Source organism: Triturus cristatus, chromosome 11, assembly GCF_964204655.1.
Source record: "Triturus cristatus chromosome 11, aTriCri1.1, whole genome shotgun sequence".
Classification (NCBI taxonomy): domain Eukaryota; kingdom Metazoa; phylum Chordata; class Amphibia; order Caudata; family Salamandridae; genus Triturus; species Triturus cristatus.
In genome coordinates, this window is record NC_140594.1 from 542,609,178 (window position 1) to 542,634,924 (window position 25,747).

General features: G+C 44.2%; 1 protein-coding gene across 1 annotated transcript in view; it reads right to left on the reverse strand.

Moving 5' to 3' along the window:
* LOC146785045 (chymotrypsin inhibitor-like) overlaps nucleotides 1–25,747 on the reverse strand; it is a 78,115-nt gene that overhangs the window by 24,328 nt on the left and 28,040 nt on the right. Inside the window, exon 2 of the mRNA XM_085636024.1 lies at nucleotides 5,087–5,148. Coding sequence (XP_085492150.1) covers nucleotides 5,087–5,148 — 62 coding nt within the window. The remainder of the gene's footprint in view (nucleotides 1–5,086; nucleotides 5,149–25,747) is intronic.

The window sequence follows — 25,747 nt, forward strand, 5'->3', positions numbered from 1 at the left end:
GCTGAACCACGGTGCAGAGGCTGCCCAAATGCTAATTCAAGTGACAATGCCAGTTAGCTCAATGCAATTGGAGGACCAATCACTATTCTGATGACAGTACATTAGGGTTGGGGACATGAGATCAGTGACGGATGGTACTGAATCGACCTCTGAATATGAGCACCATACCTTAAATTCTGAAGGTGACATAACTCCTAAAATATGAACTACAACATGTTGCTGGTGTGCCATGAGTAGACACGTCATGCAGTTAGTCACAGGTTTGAAACTCAACTCTATCTGCTCAGTTGGGGAAGGGTGCTCTCTAAGTTGTGAGAACTGCATACACTGTATTTCAGAGGACCTATTTGACTGAAGGGAGTGAATTAGTTACTGGTAGTTACGGTTATGGGAGGGCTAACAGACTTGATCTAGATTGACATTCCGGCCATTAGGGGGTATACAGTTAGGAAAAGTAGGATGATGGGAGTTAAGGGGCTTTTTCACTGGTAACATATTTTTCATTAACTTTTGAGATATGCACTACAGGCCAACGGTGATAGGGCTATGGGCTTATGTCAAACAAAATATATGGTTGAATATCAATGGGAATTACGACCACCTAAAAATACTGCCTATGAAGTATGTATGTTAACAGTTTGGCAAATGATATCAAGAGGTATGGACCAGGTCAAATCCTCAAACAAGAAGCTCATTTGTTGGGAACTGCCAACCTTCCTGGGAGAAGGAAATATACCACTCTTGTACATGCAGCTTTTATCCTAGGGTTCAAGAGGAGTGGGCATACTAGACAAAAAGACACCCATTTCAAGAAAGGGGAGAAAATCATGGGGAATCCTGAAAGGGTGTTACTTGGGAATCTATGGGCTAGCACAGACATCACTATCTTTATTGTGTATGCAGAGCCCACGTTCCAAAATTGTATGCTTGGTACTATAAGTTCATTGCTAGTTGTGGCACCTCTGTTTCTATAATGACGTCATGTCACTGAACATTGACCACTTGACAGACAATACAGCTGGCATAGGTAACCCACACACCTTGCTTGATATGCGAGAACCAAGTGAATAATGGACATATGGTTATTTAGACATGCCTAAGATCCAGGTTATACTTACTTATCTGGACTCATAACTACCCTTTGAGGCTGAATTATTTCATATTCCCGACAATAGAGATTCCCGCATATTGAAAGTGTGTAATATCTAGCCTGAAGCTAGTGAGCAATTGCTTTAAGGATGATCATTGGTACACAGTCCAGACACAGGGACATTAATTGAAGATTTTACATCTGGGAGCTGAGGGGCATGGAATCTGATACCACCCTGATAGAAGATACTTCTAACTGCTCCATAGAAAATATTGGAATGGTGGCATCTCAGCTGGTACTCAAAAACACATGAGCTCCACACTGTGTGGAGGAGGGAACAAGAGGCGCTGGGTTTTAGGAGCTAGCAGCCTCCAACTATGAATGTTTAACCACAAAAGAGCTGCTCCTAAAGTGCTAACCACTATAAGGTTTGAGTTATATTGTGAGTGAGGACATCTCACAAAAAGTAACGGACTGCTCTCACACACCACCTGGTGTCATGCTTCATCATTGACCAGTCCTTGCCCTCTAAAACCTTGGTTTGATAGAGGGCGGGCATACACCTGACGACAGGGATGCACTTCTAAACTAAGTGGGGGCCCGTGTATAAGTGAGTGAGATTAAAAATCATTATAGTTATCCTCATTGTGTTTTTTTAATGTGAGAGGTAACTATATGATGTTTTAAAAGCAGGTGACGGTATGTGGGGGAATTAGTGTCCCCTAACCGTTGTGTTTAGAGGTCGACATGTTTCTGCCGTCTTGGCCCAGGAGGGTCCAGGGCATTCATCAGGACCTAAAAATGTAAATGGGGGCTCCGTTCTTACCAAAAGTGGCAAGAGTGTACCACTGTGTGGGCGTGATCAGTGTCACACTCCACAATTGGATGGCTCCTAGATTCAAGCCTGTAAAAGAAAATGTAGGGAGAGAATAAAAATATATATAACAACAGACCGTAGTAGTGGCGAATAACTGAACTCAATACATGCACTGATCGAGTTTCTGTGTGAGTGACTACTCATGTGACAAGTGCCACTCAATTTGTGTACATGATGGGGATGCAAAGGTGAGAGCACGTGTCTCACTGTTCTTACCCTAAAAACCAAAGCTACTGGCCCCCATGGGAGGAGGGGAGGAGAAACCCCTGTTTGTCAGAACCTGTGGGAAAAAACATATAGATCACAGCTGGTGTGAGAATTATGGTTTTTCAAGTACGAACATACAGCGCATTCATCCTCAATTGTGCTTATGGTGGACTAAGTGCCCCAAAATACTTTCATTCAATCCGTTCTCATTCACACCCTTACTGCCTCTTTGAAAGTTTCCTGCGTGGATCCTAGGCGATTGCTCCCGTTCCTCCCCGGTGTAGGACTGGGTGGAGAGCCGTTGTGCTTTTATAGTCAGCTCACTTAAGTAAATTGGTTTTAAGTGGTACTAGGTGAAATCAGGTGCGTGGTTTCCTGTGTCCCTGGAGGGGAAGCCTGATTCATTCATGGCTGTACTGTGCACATGTTCAGTGTGGAGCGGTAGGCTGAGATGCCGATAAACCCGGAGCACTACTTCCTGTGTCCTGAAGCGCGAGTGCCTGGTCCCAAAATGGTGGAGTTACGCGCATGCTCTGATTAGAAGTGAAACGCGTGACGGGAATCACTGAGGGAAAGTGCGCGGTGGTCCGTACCCTACGCGCCAGTGCCTAGTTTCAATTGGCAAAAGTACACGCATGCTCCTATGTACTATTGGTGCGTGACTGCCAAGGCACCCGATGTGGCAACGGGTGGGCAGCCAATTACTGTGATGCAAGGTGAAATTCTACCTAGGTCTTTTTGGCTGCCCAGATGGGCGAGATTTTGCAGAATGGGCAGAAGTACACTTCTGCTCTGTGTGTGACTGATGCGTGACTGCAAAGCACCCGGTGTGTAAATGGGTGAGCGGCTGATTGCCCTGAAAAAAGGGGGGGTATTCCACCCAGAGTCTAGAGTTGCCCAGATGGGCGATGTTGTGTGTGTACTAGCGGGCAGTTTTCGGTTGGACTTGGTCTGATGCACTTGTGCAAACAGGTATTCCAAAGGAAGATCATAATAAGGGTGATAAGGGTGAGGATGTCAATGTTGGGTATAAGCGCTGAGTGTCAGCGCTAACTTTTCTATTCATGCGTTAAGCCTGGGTGAGAGGCGGTTCCAGCTGGGGGAGGATGACTATGGAGGGCATGTGGCCTATTGGCCTCAAGACTTCGGCTTGGATTAAAAGCCAGCTAAGTGTGATAATTACAGGTATACTCAGCCCATTTTATGTAAACCCATTTAAAACTGAGGGCACTGCATGTACTGATGGTTTCACAGTGTCATGTGATGGTATGCCAGGTACACTCAGTCTATGTGTTAGTGTGAATTAATCTACTGGTGGTTGTTAGAGGTTTCAGCGCCCCATTTGGAGCCACGGTATTTCATCATTGAGCCCTTTGTCCCAGGTTCGTAAACGGAACACCCAGCGTTGTTCTCTTACATGTAGGGCTTTAGTAAGGTCAAACTTTCGTTTTTTCATTACTTCCAGAATGGTCCATTTCAGGTATGTGTCTTTATGTTTTTTTTCAGTGAAATCAAATGACGAGTCAGTTTGGTGTTGGTCCATGGATAATCCATGGATTCCTGGCACTGGGTGCTGTCCAGGTGCAGATGGGCTTGCCTTTGGCACGCCTGTGGCATGACCACACTGCAGCCTTGATTAAGTAGGTCATGGGAGGGAGAAGAGGTGCTGGGGAGGCGACGGTGGGAAGCGGGTGGCGAGAAGCGGATGGTAGGACACAGGAATGGTATAGGGGTAAAAAATGGCAGCAACAACTAAAATAAGAACCTGATGCTGGATTGACAAACTGGCTGCCAAGGAATGGCCAGGGCAGGGGCAAACCTATCAGCAGTCCAGAGTGTGGAGTCCTACAGAGGAGGGAGGCACTTGCAATCGAGGAGGGCTCGAGAGGACCTGCTCAATGGGGCTGCACTGCGGCCTCCATTAGGTAAGTTCTAGGAGGGGCTCTGGGGAGGCGGATGGTGTGAAGCAGGTGACAGGAAGTGGGTGGCAGGAAAACGGAATGACAGGGCAGGTAGAAAAGGGCAGCAACAACTAAAATAAGAACCTGATACTGGATTGAGAAGCTGGTTGCCAAGGACTGATCATCATAGGGCAGCAGCAGCCCTTAAGCAGTCCAGAGTGTGGAGTCCCACGGAGGAAGGAGGCACTAGCGAGGGGGCCTAACGAGGTCCTGCTACAATAATGTATGATTAGTTTAGTCAATGTTTTATTTTTCTTTCTTCTTCATTTAGTTTGTTGTACTCTAAGATTTTAATTAATCATTGACCTGCCTTGGTGTTCGTGAACATCATAATCTGTAAATACTAAAATGTGGTGATTGGAATTTGAATCTAAGAACGCATCACTCAATATACTCGCCAACCTTTATTAAGCCTGATAAGATGAAAAACTCACCTCAGCCAGATGGCCAGAACAACTATTTTAACCACACCAGTTGTCATAAGTGAAAGTATGTGCAATAAAGCATTTGACTGATTAAAAACTGTGACCATGCATTTGTTAGCTGCGATCAGCTTTATGACATTGAATTGAATTTACCCAATCTATATATCTATACAACATATGAATACATGGTGTGCAACCTAGTAATGGGGTATGGCGGGTCTCAATAGCTCCCTGAAAGGTCCATAGGAACTCCCTTTGATTCACGATGAAATGTTTGCTGTGAGATGCACTTCTGAAACAACTACTCACCCATAAGTCATTTTATAGGTAAGATGATTTGATAGAGGAAAGTTCCAGTTGAAGTACAACCTTATTGGTATAGTCGCAGAATGACGTGGCAAAAAAGCGTCTGCCACAAAATATAATTTAACATATAAGCTCCTCTGACAAGTGAAACAGCCACAGACAAACCACCATCAAAATGAAAGGTTGAAATTGGAAATGTTGAATAGGGGAAACATCTTACCATTCTTGGACGACCATCTTGTAACTCATCTTTGCCGATACCTTCTTCCTCTTGCATGCCACCTGTAACACACAATGGCAATGAAATATACTGGCTCAGGAATCAAAACATCTGATGTTTATGTGTTCTTATCTCCATCAGGTTTTGTAGTTCCCACTCTTACAACCTCCCTCAGCATTTAGCAATATCATAATAGTAAATATATCTATTGGTAATATTAAATTAATGGAAAACCTGTCTGGCTTTCGATGAAGAGTTAATCATTGTGGGAATATTGTTGTGCGTGTAATCAAACAAATTTGCCCAGCGAAGCAAATGCAATTTGTTTATTTGAGATTGCAACTTTTTTTTGGGTTCAAGTAGGGTTAAAAGCACATGTTGACCTTGAAAAACAATGACGGTTAATTGTACCAATAAAAGGATGGTCTGTAAGAATTATTTACTGGCTGTGGGAGAGTATGTGGGAAAGTGGGCATGGAAAGCAATGATAATCTTGAATTTTCACTAAATAATACAATAAGCAGATGACTATAAATGGGGTAACTGCATTTCCTGCTCATCAATACTTGGGCAATGGAAAAGACAACACCAAAACAGAAACAATATTTAAATGTCCAGATTTTACTTTCTTTAAGTGTTTTCAAAGAGTTGTTGGGCATCTGCATCCACACTAGCTTTGAACTTAGTTGCTCACCCATTTCTAAGCTTGTTTGGGGCATTCTTTAGATATTTGATTTGACATAAAAACTAATATTATGTCTGCTTTTGTCCTCTTGCACCCTAACTGTGGCAGCAACATTGCTTTGCTGCGGGAAGAAAGAGTTTGGTAGGAGGGCGCTCGTCATGTGATAAAAACCTTAATCAGTGGTTCCTGTGTGAATCGATGCATATAGAGATCATTGAACACCCCTTTTACAATCCTTAACATAACATGCTTTTTAATATGCAGTGTAGGCTCATGTATGAGTTTCTTGGCACAATCTACGTAATGTTTTGTTATCCATCTCCATGGAAACTTTAGAATGTAAACGGAGCTGATCCACTAGGATCAAAACCCGTTCTCACTGGGTTAAATACAGATCACTCCAGTGGAAACGTTAGTCTACTGAACAATTAGGCCATTGGTTCAACCTCAAAGTCACTCAAGACAAGGGGGTATCCAGAAGAGTTTCAACAGCAGGCTTTGTAAGTTCAAGGACTCTCTGAAGATACCACTTAGGGGCCACAGCATGGCTCTCAACTACTGGGTTGCTTGTGTTCTGGTTCAGGGAGGACATGGTCTTGCATTTCGAGCTGGCCTCTTTGCAATGGCGCTGCGTCAAGACAGATTTGCATGTGGATGGGTCCTAACTGAGATGGTATGGTGTGCAAAATAACTGTGGACTGGGATGCACCCCCTAATAATTACCAATAGTTGGGATGAATTCAAGCCTTCCATCCATCACTTGTTAGTATCGATTAATGGGTCGCTTTAAATGGAACAAATATGCCCAGATGTGGGTCCCCTACACATTGTGTCACTGGAACCAAGGAATACATGGCTTATGAGCCCTAACTAGGACAAAACCAGTCCTTGTTTTTTTGTGCTCTGGTTCAGGGAGGACCTGGCCTCGTAGTTTGAGATGGACTGTTCCCATTAGAGCAGGGTCAAGACTGAATGGCATATGGCTGAGTCCAGACTGAGGTTGCTTGGGGTGCAAAATAATGAACATCCATCACTTTATTTGCAGGAGTCCCAACAGCAGGCTTTGTAATTTCATAGACTCCAAGAAGATACCGCTTAAGGGCCACAGCATGGTTCTCAACAACTGTCTGACATGCACTGCTGTTTCATAGTGCTACCAAATGTCGTTCACCCACAAACATCATATTTTTAACTGGATAGATGCACAACTGTTACTCAGAAAAGGGGTTTTGGTACCACCAGTTAGGGTCCCTAGATCCTGGTTCTTCTAAAAAGAATATGACACTGGCTATCCAGATTCATGTGGGGTTAAATTCGGGACAGGCTCGGTTTGTGTAATCAACCTTCTTGCAAAATATTATGGGTAACACTGACTTCGTCATCTGTCTGGTCATTTGCAGAGGACCTAGTTCCCTTGATGGTTGGTCCCCATGGGATCTCTGTATCTCAGATAGACCCATAGAGGTTGCTGGGCAATCTGTTTGTGATGACCATCCTCTTAGTTAGTTTGCACACTTCCCTGTACTTTCTGTTTTACTCTGTTGGAAACACACTGGTCTTATTTCACAGCCGTTTGTGTCAGATTTCCAATCTAGTTGTCAACAGGATGCTGACAGAGTTGCAGGACAATATTTCAAACGTTGCTCTTGCAAACGAAGAATGAACGTCTCAAATGAAACCACCACCAAAACTTTCAATCAGTCATTCAAAGTTTTATCAGCCCCATACATCCAAGACTCCTTTGCCTGAATTACATCTTGGCCTGCTTAAAAGTTGAATGTTACTGGAAAAGAGCCTTCTCAAACCTTCAGTTCAATACATTTAGCATTTTCATGTAATGCTGTCTATACCATCACATCCAGTTGCATCACAACTTCTATACCGTTTGAAGGCAAAAGCCTGACTGACATTTTACCTCCTGTGTATTTTTTATAAGTTCATGAAAAATAATTCATGTCAACATATTTTTGTCCACAGAGTACACCTCAAACTAGGTTCGTAGAGATGCCAGTGCAATGGGGAGAGGGGAGCTATTAGGACAGACAGGTATGGCCAAAGCAGGTATCGGAGGGCAGAAGAGTTTTGGAGCCTTCACATTCAAGAGCTCTGCTTCATGTGCATGAGTTCTGTCCGTATTCATTTGCTATCTTCTCTTTTTCCTTCTATTCCATTTCTCTTCATGTATCTACCCTTTCACCTCTCTTCCTTCTCTTTGTGCAACCTGTGTCTCTGGGATTCTCTCTCTCTCTCTCTCTCTCTCGCTCTCTCTTTCTCTCTCTCCACCTCTGGAAGCTTTTCTTTTGCAACCTCCATATCTTCTTTCTTGACCCAGAGTTGAATTTACTTTGTGGATCACAACTTTCGTGTGTCGGGAGGGGCCTCTTGAATGGAGGCATGTACTCACTATTTCAACATAGAATCTAATAGTGTAAACGTGTTACCTGTTTTTTATGCTGTCTAAATTTACACATATCTCCCAATTTCTGGCTTCATGTGGTTCTCAACTGAACCTCTTTGATTCCACACACACATCCAATTCCACTGTACTAATATAAAAATCTGAACGTTTGCACTGTAATAATGTGTTCCATGAGGCCCATGAGCCTATGGCTTAGATTGCAAACACTAACCATCAATGTCAGCTGCATTCTCCAATGTGTGCTGCCACAGGGGCCACTGATCTCTTATGAGGAAGCAAAGCTGAGAGTCCCTTGTAATTAGTGCTCAAGATATCAAGAATGCAACAGAAAGTGGGCCTCAAGTAGGCCTTCTTGGGTCTCTGAGTAACCATGGATCAGCAGTCACAACATAATTCAAGTGAAATGAGGAGCGTGACTATACAACTATTGCAACAAGTGTGAATGGCTAGAGGATACTGTATGATAAAAAAAATATATATATATATTTCATGGATAATAATATATTTACAGTAAACACAGGGAATAGAAGGTTCACGAAACAAAAATTTAGCAGCTATCACATAATGAAACTGTTAATCTCACAATGAGAGTGAGAGTCTCATGTTGCACCGAATATTCTGGTAAAGTGGATGATAAAGTCAAAAGACGGGGGCACTGTTCCTAGGGAGGTGTGTAGAGTGTCACTCGCTCCCTTAAACAAGAGTGAAGAAAGAGAAGTGAAGATCCTAGGCCTAGGATTGACTGGTGACAGGGAAAAACAAATCTTGTTCCTTGTTGCCCTCACACACCCCGAAGAATGTCATGCTTATCATCGGGCAGTTGCTCCTCATTGGGCCAGTGCTGCAATGCCCCACGGATCTCCCGAAGGGTCACTTTGTCTGAGATCTTCTGCGAACTGCCATTTGGTGCATGCGGGTGTGCTGGGGGACCTAAGTAAGTGGTGAAAAAGTGTATGATAACCACATAACACAGTAATGCTACCTGGGCTTCTGACTATTCAAGATAAATAATGTTTTTGAGGCTCTAATGTTCACAAAGCTTTAATGTTTGTGAAGCTCAAAACGCATCTGCAAGGATCAAACAGAGTATCTTTGGATTTGAGTATGGAATAGGCAATACAGTCATGGACAGTTTTCAAATCTCTAATGCTCATGAAGTTTGGAAGACATACTCAATCAAAGTTGATGTCCCACCCAAATTGGGTTACCTTCAATAACTTGGTACACTTTATAGCTTTTGACCCTAATTGTTCATAAATAACTGAATCAGTGAAGAAAAAAGCAAGTTAAAATGTCAAGGAAGCAACACAATTAAAAACAAGGTATTTACAGGGAGTGGTGTGCTTGCCAGGCATCAACTGCCTCACCTGCATATATTGCAGTCACTTTCACAAGCAGACCACCCAATCTCTGGTGTGAGATTCAAGGGCATCAGTGGAAGTTTACAGCCATCAAATACTGTATAGGTGGCTTTCTCGGCAGCCCACCTATAGTCTGATGGTAAGACTAAGGTTTCAGGCTCCCATCAGCATATCCGATTCCTTAAGCTGTCTGGAGGCTTCCACGTAGGGCAAGGTCCTAGTTCAGGAGGGCCAGTAAGCTTTGCCCTGGCTAGGAGAAAGGGGGAAGGAAGCACTCTTGGCCCCACACTGTAAAAGGCACCTTCAGCAGGCGGGTCAATGCACGTCCAATCTCAAACGATGTTCAGTGAGTTGAAGAGCAGTGCAGTTTTACAGCCTCAAAACCAACTAGTTGGGTAGCAGCAACCCACAACCATCACAGCTAGTGCATCTTTCAGTTTCAAAGGGTTAGCTGATACCACTGGCTTCAGTCTTGTTCTTCTTAAAGATGTGTCTAGCTTAGATATTCTTCTGAGCTTCTAAGAATGCACTGTGTACCTAAACAAGAACATGGGAGAAAAAGTACAAAATGAAGTTGTCCTCTCTGGATGGCACTAATCGCCCATCTTCCAAGCGTCATGTTAGACTAAAGAAAATATTTGGGAGCTGTTATGGGTAAATATGACAGTAACATCTCTAATGCTCGAGAACCTGTTACTGTTACCCACTCATTTTAATGTTCACATAGCATTGCACTGTGGCTGACCGCACATAATGTTAACAAATATTAAATTCATTGAACCAAAAATATTAAAAAACAAAGCACTCTTTTCTACACAACTTATCTGGACTCAATTTACAGAGATTTATTAAAGGCTGGTAGGCAACTCTCCTATTGAAAACAGAGCATCGTAAAACAATAATTAGCTGCTACAGCCAATGGTTTATGCAAATCGAATAATGGTGGTCCATGCCCTTGAGCTCGTAGGAAGGGACACAAATTGAGGTTCTCTACATTCTGAGTGCACAAGAGTGTTCCTTGATAAATTCCAAATGTGCTGTTTGGAGGGGTTCTCTGTGCTGGGGTACCCACTAACTCTTCCAAAAAGAAAACATCTAGAGTAACTGCTAAGGGAAAATCAAAAGATCAAAAAGGTGACCAGAATTTCACATTGCTGGGTCTTAGAATATTATCTTTACGTCCTCTCCTCTCAATAAATGATGGAGGAAATCAAATCAAGCTCCTGAGGTGATTCCATGTGTAGTTTGACAGTGCCAACCTCTCTCCGCTTTTTGTTTTTTTATTGGTGTTTATTTATTTATGCAAGAGTGAATGGGTGGTGTCATTTTGATTCTAGTACCCAATTCTTTTGCAGTCAATCTTATTAAGTGCCATACAGAGGTAGTAGAGACATTTCTGTTTTCCATAGTAATAAATGAATCCAAGTGTTGTTTTTTCTGATTTCCTAATTTTGTGTTTCTAGCAGTTTGGCAGCTGTTTTCAAGATTTTCCACAAGTCTGTATTAAATGTACCCAAAAGTTGGGCATGGGAAGGTGAGGCTACCAGCACAATCAACTGGGTGGACCATCGACGGGGTGCCAGAGAGCCGGATCGCAAGATTGACGTCCTTCAAGGAGGCTCTGCCGGCCAGTATAAAAATCTCCTGTAAATCTGAGTAAAGAGCATATGAGTGGTGCGTCCTGGGGGAGGGAGGGGTGAAGTGACTGTGGAACCCACAAAGCACAGACACACTGCCCAAATTGCTGGCACTGAGGAGTGGTGGCCCACTGAGCGTGGCTGTGGCCTATGGCCCAGGTCACGCAGTGTGACTGTAGTGAGACTGCGGACCACTTGCGTTAGGAGGGAGGTTGACAGCAACAGAATAGAGCTCTGTGGCATTGGCCACTTTGCACGAAACCCAGGAAAACATGCCCCACTGTACACCCCGCTGCATATAGGGCCCAAAGCGAGGCTGGGAAGACCGTGCATGGAGAGCACCATGACCTCGAAGGCTTGGGGCCCACGTAGATGAATAGTGCTGGCCTGCATGACTCCTTTAGGCAGTGTGGACTAGCTCCTGGACTGCAGAGGCAATGGCTATGGAGAACACTTACCGCAGGAGCGGATTAGAGAGGCAGGCTGGAAGGAGAACCATTTCTGGTGGGGGGTGCTCTGATACAAGATGGGAGATGGGCTCTGGCTCTCCCTGTCCATTCCCCCCCCCCTCCCCGACTGCGACGTGGAGGCTGTGGAAGGATGTGGTGCTTCAGAGCTGGTGGGCCCAAACCTGCAATTGAAGAGATTAAATTGGCCTGTAGGTGGGTTTGGTCTGCTTGTGCCCCTGACACCCAAAGTATGAGGCAGGACCATCCATAAATACACCTGACCACCTAGCATATTGATAGCCAATAACGGTGCACCCCTTGATGCTATAAACATTGCGTAACCGGAGTACAGTGCTGAAGAATTGACACATGGCCTTGACTGGCAAGCCTGGCTTCCCCTTTGAGGAGGGCTCCTAGGAAGAGCCCCTCTTCTCCTGATAACAGCACTCTCCAGCCACTTCTGATCTTGGGGAATGACGTTTGCCGGCAACCCACCATGGGGAAACATGAGTGCAGTTAGGCATAACTCACCTTCGAGCGGATTAAGGTGGTGCAGTCAGCCAAGGTGGACTTAGGAGAGGGCTTGTCGATTGCAGAGGGAGGTTCTGAGAAGGACATCAAGTTGCTACTCATGGAGATGAGACATAGTTTATGCACCATTCAATCAAAGATTGACACTCTCACGAGCAGACTGGATAAAAAGGGTAAAAAACAAGACCAACATGAGAATTGCATAGATAGGCTTGAGCAGAATCTGTCTGACATAAACAACGATGGGGAAAACTGGAATGCTGCGGATGGAGAAGGCCCTGGAGGTCATCAAAGTTAAGAGCAAGGACTAGGAAGCTCGCTCTAGGAGGAATAATATCAGTATCATAGACTTGTCAGAGTCCATCACCTTGGGGAAAATTGCACATTGAAGATCTGCTCTGCTCCATCTTTGGCAACCTTCTTACAAATGTATTTTCAGTTGAAAGGGTCCACCGTTAGCTGGGCCCATGGTTGCCACCTGGAGCCACGGCGCACATCATCATAACATGCCTCCTACATTATTGAGACTGTGATGCGATACTATGCATCTCCAGGGAAAAGGGAGCAATCCAACATCAGGGAAACAAACTCTCATTCTATCTGGATTTCTCCTTGGAGGTCCGGGGTGCCCACTGGGATTTCTTCCCTGCAAAGTGACTGTTTGATAAAGTGGGGTTGCCTTATGCCCTTCTTTACCTGGCAAAGATAAGGGTAATTGCTCAAATGGAAGACCCATTTTTTTTTAAGTTCCCTATTTGGCACTCAAATTCGGACATAAAAACACCCAAAAGCATGAACTGGGGTGTGATCCCGACGTGTAGGCTCATGGCAGTCAACTTGATAACAACGACTGGTATTTAGACTCGCGGGTGCATCTCTCAATTAGGCACCATGTAATGAGTTTGACTCTGACTGTCTCAGCCACCCATTGCCTTGGCACAACAAAGCTGTCACCTAGCTCTCTGAACTACTCCAGGAAGGTTCTCATTTGGGGGCATTATGGCTTCTATGTGGCGGTTATGGAGACGGAGACAGAGCGGGCAAGACCCTAGCCTCACTGCTTTGACTGACAAGGTGCAGCCCATACCTAAGTGAGCACCTAGATGATAAAAAAATAGTGTCACTTTACCACTAGTGACATAACAAAGGTTATGGTTAGATACTAATCCCAGCTTTATAGCTCAGACCACATGCTCAGTTCTGACGATATAAAGGAATACCTGGAATCTATACAGCTGCTGTTGTGGGACAGCGCTCATAGGCAGTACCTGGATGTGCCTTTTGAGGTGGGGGGTATTCTCCAGGTTACCCATTGCGTGCCTGGTGGGAGGGCTCCTGGCCCAGATGGCTTGACGGTTCAGTTTTACAAAGAGCATTTGGAGATTCTAGCCCCATGCCTCAAGTCCATGTACAAAGAGGCCCAGCCGGCGTAACATTATGCAGGACCACTGTTCCAATCAAATTAAACTAGCAGACAATTCAGCGAAAGAACTATTCAAAATTATCCAATGCTTTACTAAACCCATGGCTATAGTTAGTACTGGGACTCCCTCCATTACTCTCTGTGCTGACCTGTCAGACTTTTTTCAGGAAAGATCCAATTAATTTACTCTACTTTCCCCTCCAATATATTTCTCCTGATTTTCATGGCACTTGGTCTGAATTCCACCAATTGCCACTTGACGTGTCTCTCAAGGAACTGTATAAATGTAAGTCTGGATCCCCGGGAGACCCCTGCCTGGCTCAGCTTTTTAAATTACTGGCCACCTGTCTTAATGCCCCCCTGAACCTGATTTGGAACTCCTCTCTGACTACTGGTATCTACCCAGCAGTATGGAAACAAGCCTTCCTACTGCCAATCCTCAAGAAAGCAGATGCCGACCCAGCAGAACATAAAAACTTTAGACCCATCACTCTTCTGCCTGCTCCTGCCAATATTCTTGAGCAGGATGTTCGGAGACAACTCTCTGAATTCCTGGTATTAATTCATCGGTTCCATGACTGTCAATCTGGCTTTAGAGCATGATATAGCACGGAGACTGCACTCTTGGAAGTTGCGGAAAGCGTACATGAGACTGTGGACCAGGGCAGCGGAGCAATGCTAGTGCTGCTAGACCTGTCTGCAGCATTTGACACTGTGGCCCATCCGATTCTCCTGGAGAGACTCAAACCTCTGAGAGTACGGGGTACAGCTTTATCCTGGCTCCAGTCTTTCCAGGAGAGCTACTCACAACACGTATTCCTGCGCAACTATGTCTCCTCCCAGCCTCTTGTATGTGGAGTTCCACAGGGATCAGCTTTGAGTCCCTTACTATTCAATGTATACCTCACCACGCTTGCTACCTTGGTTGAGACTTTCGGTGTGAAAGTAATCTCCTATGCTGATGACACCCAGCTGATGTTCTCCTTGAAAGAACACTCGGAGGTGGCTTTTGTCAATTTTTCGGCAATGCCTGAATAACATCTTGGCCTGGATGACTCAAAATTGCTTAAAATTGAACACAGAGAAAATTGAGATGCTATTCTTCAACCAACTGGTCCCGCCAACCTCTAAGCTCTGGTGGCCACCAGAGCTGAATTCTCCACTGGTTTCGAGGGTCTCGGCTGGAAATCTTGGGTTTAAATTCGATAATGATCTTTCCTATAAGACCCAGATTCACCGGGTCTCCTCCTCATGCCTCTGGAAGCTGCGAGCCTTGAGGAAATTCCTCTATTTTCTCCTGATGAACTGCAGGAGAACTGTAGTCCATGCCTTGGTCACATCTCGACTGGCTATTCCTATAGTCTCTACTTAGGACTACCAGCCTATCTGGTCCCAAGGCTGAAAATAGTTCAAAACACTGCAGCCAGATTGATCACAAATGTGCCATTCTGCCATTGCATCTCTCTCCATCCGCGGAGCCTTCACTGGTTGCCCGTCAGTAGGAGAATTGAGTTTAAGGCACTTACGCTGGCCTACAGAGCCACCAGGGGTTGGAGCCCCGCCTACCTAAGACTCAGATTTCAAAATTACCAACAGACCGGGCCCTGAGATCAAACCACATGAAATTGTTCACTATTCCTTGTTTCCGCAAGGCCAGGATAGGTGGCAGAGCATTCGCTGTCAGAACTGTGAAGCTCTGAAATGAAATGCCTCTCCACCTCCACATGACAGAGCCAGAACCAGCCTTAAGGAGAGCTTTAAAAACCTGGCTCTTTAACCATACATAGCTTTTCTTCCTGTGCCTTCTAGTGTGAATCTGCTTCCTTAGCGCCGAGACACCTCCGCTGGAAGTAGCCGAGTGCTCTATAAATTTCGAATAAATAAATAAAGCACTGGAGCGCCACCCCGTCACTATGAGAGGCACTCACTGTGACCATACTGAAACCCAATAAACCGGCCACCTCATGCGATACAGACTGACTCCTGATGATGATCAATGTTGATAATAAATTTCTAGTATGTCTCATTGCACACTGGTTGCTACCGCTGCCCCTCAACATTGTCCGGCTGGATCAATCTGGCTTTCGACTGGTGAGATTTACAGCTCAAAATTTGCTAGCCCTATTCACCATGATGCATTCCTTTTCAATCAATTAATCAATCAAACTTTATTTGGTTATGAAAATCATAACCATGAAAGTACATTCCTCAATAAAAACACCTCGGTAAGTCAGAGTATTCAGTCTTGCACTAATATTCTTGTATCAAAGACGGATACTGAGCTAAAATTGTACATTCTAATTTTTTGATATTATCTCAAGCAAACAAGAAATTAAAATGTTTAGAAAATCAGTACCACAAAATCAATTCATTGATTTCACAGAAAACAGCAAAAAGGCTAAAGAATAAAAAATGCAACCCCCACAGATTCAAATCATTGATTTCCTGAATTTCAAAGAAGCTGCTAAAAAGCTAGCAACTGCATAACAAACATTGATTATCAGGAGAAGTTGCCAATACATCAGGCCAGACTGCACTTGCCTAACATTCAACCTCCTTAACAGAGGGACTGGAATGATTTGTCTAGGTTTTGTATGTCTACAAAACATAATGAAGTGCAAAGTGTCTTGAAAAGAGGTGCCATCACACCCACAAGGGCCAGGCTGTTTATTTGAGTCTGTCAAGTCCATAATTCACAGTAGACGATGGACCATAAATAGCCTAAAACACACTAACAAAAACCTATTATAAAGGTTTTGAACTGGCCTCAGGTACGGCTCAATTGCAGTATTTGTTTTCAGCATGAAATATGTTGTTACTGGGGGTTTGGCCTACTCCTTCTGTTTTCTGTGTGAATCCCTCCATCTAATATAATTTGTGGGTATCCATGAGATATGGGCTTTCACAATCTTAACTGGGTTTGCAGAAAGCTCCCTTTTCCCCATCTGAGCTCAACAAGTGCACATGTACCTCAACCAAGCGATCAAGTGCCACCAGTCAAATGAAAGGCAATCTTTCAGAACCAACCTATTTAATTTACACTCAAGTCTGGTCAAATAGCGATTCACTTGAATATGTCTGGCTTTAGTGGTGTTGCAGGTTGTAGAGTGAATACTAAAAAGATTTTGCCTATAAAAGATTTCTAGTTCTTTATGGACAAAGTATTTTTGGATGATCTTGTTGGCCAGACTAATTTGAATGCAGAACAGTATTTGAGGGACAACAGTGCAAGAGTTAAGCCCCACTCTAGAGCTACCCGGTGGACTCCAACAAATCTGGATGAGTTGAAGAAGCTCTTGGGTTTAACATTTTTGATGGGCTTGATAAGGAAGCCATCACTGTCTTCATATTGGTCTACTAGTCCTTTGACGGCAAAGGCTATATTTTCTACAACCATGAGTCATGATCAGTATTTGCTTCTTCTTCTAATGCTGCATTTTTTGTAGAAAAGTAGGATCTGCTTTCTATGGTTACCCCACTTTTTGCTTTATGTGATGCGGTTTTGACTGGTCTGACTGAGATCCTGCTAACCAGGATCCCAGTCTATCTGCTTTCTCCCTAAACTGTTAATTTAGTACCTAGGTACCCTCCCAGATTGGATACTGAGGTACCCTTATCAGTCCCTAGTATATGGTACACATGTACCCAGGGCATAGATACCCCAGACGTCTCTCATGGGCTGAAGCATGCATTATGCCACCCATGAGAGACCATGTAAAATGGAACTACAGCAGCCTGTGTAAGTTGGTGCATGCACCACTTACTTAAGATATAGGTTTACAATATTTAAGGGTCGCTGCACTTAAAACCTATTAGTCACCCCATAGCAGGCCTTTACAATCCTGAAGGCAGTGTGCTTGGTTCTAAGTGAGAGGGTGCCCCTGCATGAGCAGGACACCCCTGCAGCCTAAGGGGTCCATTCTCCTGGTTTGCCAGCGAAGCAGCTATATACTAATAAGGAGGGGCATTACGTGACCACACGATGACCATCTAAAAAATGGCTGCAACACACCCTATCATGTTTGGTGTCAAACATGTTGGATTCATACCCCCACACTGGTAACCAGAGTGTGAGGTATGATTCCACCCACCAGAAGAGCTCTCTGTGAGGCTCTCAGTGTTCCCAGTACCAGTCTTCTTGACCCAGATAACACAAAATGGTTGCTGCCGACCAGAGACACATTTCTACCCTCCTACTGCTGAGCCAAGCTTGAGTGGGTGAAGGCAGAACAATAGGCATCCTGTCACATGGAGGTGTGACCATCTCCCAGACAGGATTTAGTGTATTAGGGTTGGGTGGGTGCGCTTGCCAGCGTCTGAAGGTCTGCATGACGGGCACACTTGGTATCCCTGTGCATAGACCAGTTCAACCCAGTCCTGGGAGCCGTTGGCTCCTGCTCTGGCACAAAACTAGACAAAGGACATGGGCGTAAACTCTCCCTGTCCAGATCCTCCCCTGGGAGGCTCCCCTGAATTGTCCCAACCCTTTCCCTAGGGTACTTAAGGGCTTACCTGGGTGTAGGTCCCTAGGTTCATTGTGGGCAAGATTCAGAACTGAAACCACTGCACTTCTACCGTCTGGGCACTCTGGACTTCGCGGGACTTTGTTTGGGCCTGATTTAATTGCCCTTTCAGTCTACTGCCGTGTCTGTGCCTGTGCACCATACAGGATCCGTGCAGGACCTTTGGAGCATCCAAGACACTTGAAGATAATCTCCATTGAAGAGAAGGAATTACATTCGCAGACACCTCTACACTGCCGACCGGTCTGCTCATCCTGAGCTCCTGCAGACTCCGAAGATTCAACAACACAGGTGGTGGTTCCCTACATTTCCCGAGGCCCGAGCTGCCCTCTCCCAAGTCTGAGGTCAAAATCCCTCATGGGGGCGGCATTAACCGAACCCCTGTGCACCACATACTTTTGCAAGTGCATATGCTTGTTCACAACTCTGCAACAAGTGCATTAGGCTCCAAGTAACCCCAACCTCTGGCAACTTCTTCCATCAAGATCTTCAGCCACATCACATCGTGGGCACTGTGGCCTGTTCCTATTGTTGAGCTGCTTGAGGTCTTCTTGTGACTCCTGTACCTCCAGCCTGTGGGCCCATTTGAGGGTCATCTTTGTTCCTGCTGGGCTCCCCTGATTGCTTGGGGCCTGCCCTGACTCCCCTGCTTGTAGTGAGTCTCCTGGACCTTGCTGGTCCTAAGGTTGCACCTTCCTGACTTCTGTTGTGGATTGCATTTGCCAAGGCTTGTTGGTGCTCCCACCGGACACCAAAACCTCAGCACTTGACATCCTTCTTGAGACAGCTTGTGTCCAGCTCCCGGTTGTCCTCAGTGTCGCCTGGTCCCCACAGCTGCAGAGTCAAGGTCATCTACTTCATCCCTGAAGGAACCAACATTGGTGGGCATTCGGCTACCAAGCTCCTGGTCACTCCTAAGTGACCCGGACTTTGTCCCCTCTGCTTTCAGGTACTCTTCATCAGGAATCCACATTTTGATACCTACGGACACTTCCTCCTCCTCCAACAGTGGCACTTTCCTGAAGTACTCTATTGGGGTCGACGGCGGTTTCACACCTATGCACCTGGCTTCCCTGGGTTAGGTAACTTGGGCACCATGGTATCTACAGGTGGGGTGGCTCTCCAGCCTTCTGTCTTCCCCGGGGTTTCTTCATGATCCACTGGGAAGGGTCCTTAAACTTTAACATTCCTACCGCGACTTACACATAGAGTTGTATGGAGCCAGTGGTGTGTTCCCACAATGCACACGTGCTCCGTGGGGCCCCTATCTACTCCCCTTGGGTGGTTCCTTGGGGTCCCATCAATTCTACATCCTCACAACATTATCCTGACTCAAGTCGTGTTTCTTATACCACTTTTTTAGTATATCATTTGGTCCCCCCTGGGGCCCACTGTGTATTAGTGCTTTTTACTGTGATTTCTTAGCTATAGTGTTGTGTGCTTTTTGTATATCTTTGTGTGGGAGATACTGTAACTTACTAGATAGTATTCTATAATAAATATATATATTTATAAATACCTTGTGTGGTTCTCTTTCATTTAATCTATACTATAGGATTGCATTCTGGTAAAACAAGCTGTTTTACACTCCTTCAAGACCTCCACAGCTTCCACTTAGAGAGCTTTCTGTGGTTGTCTAAGACCTCTTAAATCACTATAATGGTTGTCTGGACTGGTGCAGGGTGCCCACTTACATTAGTGGACAGGATATGCCGGGCCAGCTTCTCACAATTTTGTTGAGAATGCTTCGGCATTGCTACGAGATCACCCTGATTGTTACAGTCTTTTTAAGATTCTGTCTGTCATTGATCACTTTGTGGTTCGATTTTCAGACATCTATGTCCAGGGAAAGAAATAGCTGTGGATGAGTCTTTGGTCCTGTTCAAGGACTGTTTGGTTTTAAGGTAGTACATTCCTAGCAAGAGGGAACCTTATGAAATTAAGATGAATATGCTGTCTGAGAGTAGTACTGGATATATTTATAGTTTCTGGGTATGCACAGGTAGGGATTCCACTATTGACCACCCTAGAGCACTATATATAACTTCTACACTGGTTTGCAATTGTCCAGGGAATTGGTCAAAGTGAACACTGTTGCTTATGGCACAATCCACTCTAACCTTAAAGTTTACCCCAAAGAGCTTGTTTGTAAAAATCTTCAGAGGTGACAGTGCAGTGTTTTGTGTAGTAATGAACTTCTAGCTGTGAAATTTTCAGACAGTAGAGATGTGTACCTGCTGACAACCGTTCATGATGAAAGTACTTTAACTGCGACTGTTTGGGGTAGGTTGCTGAAGTGCACAAACCTGTGCGCATTTTAGACTACAGTAAGAACATGGGTGGTGTAGATAAGGTAGATCAGAGATTTGAACCTTACACTGTTTGTAAGGCTGACATTTGGTATAAGAGGTTGGCTATCCATTCATTCCATTTAACAACCTTCAATACTTTTGTTGTCTTCAAGAATTGTTCTCCAGAGTCAAAGATGACATTTGATCAGTTTCAGCAATCTGTGATAGGCAGCTTGAAGATGTAGAGTCTGTATCCGAAGAGGTGTACGAAAGCAGAGTCATATGTACTGCTCCAATTGTCATTCTAAACATGGGCTCTGTGTGCCCACATGTTTTGAATTGTACCACACAAAATGGAGTTATGGGGAGCAAGCCTGAGCATAAAAGTAAACGTACTGATATCCATTGATATGTTTTGTTTAGATTTCACAGTTGGCATTAGTGGGATGTATTTCGTTAGATCTGTTGCATTTGTAGTCATAGTGTTGTATCTATTTCCAATTGGTTTGTGTTTTCCTTTGCATTTAAAAAAATGTGACTTCAGAGTGCATGGACTGGCACTTGCCTGGTGGTGTGCATGGAACGCGACTTCGCTGGCGGTGTGGGTAGACCTTTGTTTGGCTGGCGGTGTGCGTGAACTGGCATTTGTTTAGTGGTGTGCGTAGACTGGCATTTGGCTGGTGGTGTGTGTGTGATGGTGCTTGCCTGGAGGTGTGTGTGAGCTAGTATTACGTTGGTGGTGTGTGAGTAGTGACTTGCTAATGGTCACTCTGCACACTGCTAGCCAAATACCAGTCCACCCCCTCCATCAGCCACCAGCCGGTGTGATTGCTGTGGCAGGCATGTGGGCATATGAAAGTGATGGGCCCTTGACTGGCCCTGTCTGTATATGTGAGTATTGTAATGTGCTGGGCCTGCAGCTGGCAGTGTGAATGGTCTTGCGTGTATCAGATATGAAAGGTGTGTGAATGGCCTGTAAAGCAGTTGGTGTCAGCTATTAACAGTGTATTTCGTTTTTGTGAAATCTCTTGTTAGTAAAATTTAAATTTGAACCTTTCACTCACCCTTGTGCCAAATACAACCAGTAAGTGTGTGTGCTTGAGGAATAGATGGCTGTGCAGTCTTTCTCTAACAAGGTGTACATTGTCTCTAGGGAAAATTGACCAACTCTAGATATTTTATAAACTAATCACCCAGTGGAGTATAGAGTGGTGTTCCTCATATGGATGTCAACACATTTTCTTACTCAAAATGCTCTGCAAACCTCAAAAGGTGACTAAAAGCACACATTTTCCTTGCATTTCTGGGCCACGTTCTTCAGAAATCAATAAGAAACCACAAATTTCCTACCAGCCTGTGTCCCCGCAGGTTTTGCGATAAAAATGCTACCTCACTTGTGTGGTTGGGTCAGGTTCCTGCCACATATGAGTGGGAATGGCCCCAAACATGTTGTGGAGACATCAAAATTATCTATCACAAAACGACCTAGTTTTGCAAGAGGGCATCTGCGTTTTTGGTCCTGAGATCTGCAGCCATTTAGGGAAACCTACCACACCCAGACATTTCTGAAAACTAGACACGAGGGGAAGTTCAGGGAGGTGTGGCGTGTGTGGATCCACCAAAATGTTCTTACCCAGAATCCCCTGCAACTCTCAAATTTAAAAATCACATTTTCCTCACATATCTGTGTGAGAAAGATGTGAGATCACCGGGCCGGCACAAATTTCCTACCACCCAGCATTTTCCCAGGACTCCGGTTAAAAATTCTAACTCACTTGTGTAGGTGGGCCAAGAGCCCGTGACAGGAAAGGGCCCAACACATGTTATGGAGATATCAAAATTAGCAATCACAAAACTGCCATGTTTTTTAAGGGGGGCCTCTCCATTTTTGATTTTCGGCTCAGTGGCCATCTAGGGAAACCTACCAAACTAGACACCCAAAGTGGAGTCCAGGGGTGTGTGGCTTGTGTGGATCCCCCAAGGTTTTCCTACCTAGAGTCCTCTCCAAAACTCAAATTTAGCTAATAAAACAATTTTTCTCACATTTCTGTGTGGGATCACAACACCATCACAAATTTCCTACCATAGAGCATTCCCCTCAGACTCCTGATAAAAAACGATACCTCACTTGTATGGGTGCACCAAGTGCCTGCGAAAGGAAAAGGCCAAAAATGTGTAGAGATTGAAAGGGAACCAGAGCAGGTCCAGAAGGATAGTTTTTTTTAATATGTTTTAACGCTGACTTTGCTTTGGGAACCCACACAAGTGGAGAGGTTATACCAAATGTCAGCTATTGGATAACAGACAGAGTGTACTGCCATGAGCAATCAACTGAATACTGGTTGTTGATGCCAGCTGCCAGCAGGCCATGAGGTATACGGGCTCATCTAAAACCCCTCTTGACAGCGCAATCTGCAAAGAGGCATTGGGACTATTAGCTGCAGTGCTTGATTTGACCTGGTGGGTTCAGGTGCTCAGCACCAGCACCTACTTGTCAACACAGGCGCTTGTGACAGTCTGCCAGAAGGTGGCCCTGCCTGGCTAATTTAGAGATCACCACACCAGCAGGTAATTCAATATACATCAAAAATTACTATCACCTGCCGCCCACGTCATTCTTATTGTTTTTGGGGTCTGGCATAGTCTGAATTGTCACACTTGTAGGAAAGTGATGGTTAGTAGTGGTGTTGTTACTATCATTGGCAGCATGGCAGGTGCAAAGCTGCAGTTACCTCCTAACTGATCCCTGAGATGTATTGTTCTACAAATTAAGCACTGAATAACTGGCAGCTGATCTGGAAACTGTTTTGTAATTTCCACCCTATGGTAGGAATTGAGCATTTGTAAATGGTATAACCATTGGGATGGTACTAGACTGATTCTATGCACCCCCTCAGGATATGTTGTCCTATAGGCCAGCTAGCTTATAGTGCCACCATAAGAACCCCTGAAAATAGGCAGGCAACAAATGGTTCTGGCAACCACTGAACATGACAACCCTGATCCCCACAGGAATCATAGTAACAGATCTAGAACCCTTTTTCTCAGTCACTCGTGCTCTCTTTTTCAGAGGAATATGCAAGCAATACACAGTGGGATCTGTTCAAAGTTTATTGAACCAATGTGATTCTAGCATAGAATAAATGTGCTGCAATAATCAATAGGCAGAAGCAGATGAAAGTTATTAGATGTACCAGGACAGTGAAGAGGATATAAAGCTCCAACATCGTTCTAAGACAATTGTATATATGCAATACATATAAAAACAATATAGAAATGTGGAACGCTCCTACTATGTAGTCCCTAACCTAAGTGTCTATGATGTGTGTATGTGTGTTCTGCCGAGAATCCCCGTGCTGGATGATCCAAGTCCTGTTACATTAAGGGAAAGAATGTCAGTACCTGTCTTGGTCACACGCTGTATACCATTGTAGAGATATTCAGCAAGCTGCTGGGCCGAAGCTTCAGCGTGTAGAGAGTGAGACCTCACCAATGACAACAAAGCACTTCTCTGACTAAACCCAGAAATGCTTGTTTATTTATGTTAAAAAGCATCCTTGCAATTCCTGTGCAAGCCTGAATTATTATCGTCTATAGATAGCCCCATCGCCCCATGGATAAAAAATAAAATGATATTTTGTACAAGGTGTGTTGAGGCCTTTTACATGATGTTCAAGGAGTCATGATAATGATAAGCGAAGAGGAATCTGTAAGCGAATCAGTTTCAGAGAAACTAATTTAACATTGCCACACTCACAAACGTATGTAAAAAGTTATTGCATGAAAGGGAAGGCAACTTAAGAATTATGAACAGGATAAGAAATGGACTTGTTTCTATGTGGGCCTAATTAAGACACATAACAAAACTTGATAAGTGACTAACTAGCACATGCATCAAAAATTCCATTTGCGATTCCTTATTAGCGAAAAATAAGGATTCGCTAATAAGAAATCGCAAAAGCCTATGAATGTAGAAATCGCTTACAAAATAGCGATTTCTAAATATTTCTTAATTGCGAGTCGCAAATTGCGAGTCGCAATTAAGGAATACCTCCCCATTCATTCCTATGGGCCTAGAGGGCCATAGGAATGAATAGGAGGACGTTCTCAATTTGCAATTCTCAATTAGAGAATCGCAAATTGAGAATGCAATTTCAAGGGTGCAAGGGCGTCAAAATGACACCCTGTTGCACCCCTGAAATCGATCTGTGTACAAATGTTGTGCACACACTTGTCAAAAAGGACATGAGTGTGTGTAACCTACGACTTTGAAAAATGCACTTTCGTGCATTTTTCAAAGTTTTTTCAAATTACCATGAAGTTCAACTTCATGGTAATTTGCGCCCCCTATCAGCGAAATTGCTAATTATTTTACTTTTATGCATTGCATTTAAGGAATGTCAGTTTGCGATTCCTTAAATGCAACCGCAATTTGAGAACTCGCAATTAATTGCGAATTCTCAAATTGCGATTGCCTTGACCCTTCATGCATCGCGAAAGCCTTTTTTGCGGGCGCAAACGGATGATTTTTGCGAATCGCACCGATTTTGCTCGCAAAAATGGTTGATGCATGTGCCCCATAGTGACTGTTAGACCATGCCCAGAGATATGAAGAGGGAGGGGGACCTCAACCCCTGCCCCACCTGCAGAGACCAGGGGATGCGCCGCGTGCTAAAGCCGTGCTGCCGCACGAGCCCACAGCCCAAACTCAATCACTGATCAATGGAATTGTACCCACAATCCCTAAGATATATCTTTCAAATGCATGTATGTCCCTTTTGTACCGCTAAAACCAATAAAGAGAAATAAAAAAAACTGCAGGCCATAATTTTTACTGGTGAGGTGATCCATAGAGGTTTCTCAACCTGAGAAGAGAGCTTGTTTTTCCCGGGATTCTCACAAACATTTGTTGAGTTTTGCACAATTCCGTATGGTAGTGATGGAGCAGGGTTTTGCAAAAAGAAAACTGCTCAAATTGACACCCACGTAATACTTACTAACAGTGTGCAGTGGAAACTAACATACAAATCACATAACATACATGGGAATCATCTTTGCGCATGCGTGCACTAATGTGAACTAATGCATGAAAGAACTAGGCCGCATTTTACATTGCGCTTCGAAAGAAACAAAAAAAAAAATGAAATAACTAGGCCACATTTCGCATCTTGCATCATACTTTAAAAATAATAATACATAATACCGCTTTTGCTTACAGCTTTGCTAAGAAAAATGGTAACATGGGATAGTGTAAAGGATGGTGGTAAACAGTGAAAAATGCATTTCCATAAAATTAATAAATGTCACTGTTTTATTCATCATAGTGAGCTGAATGGGCCTGC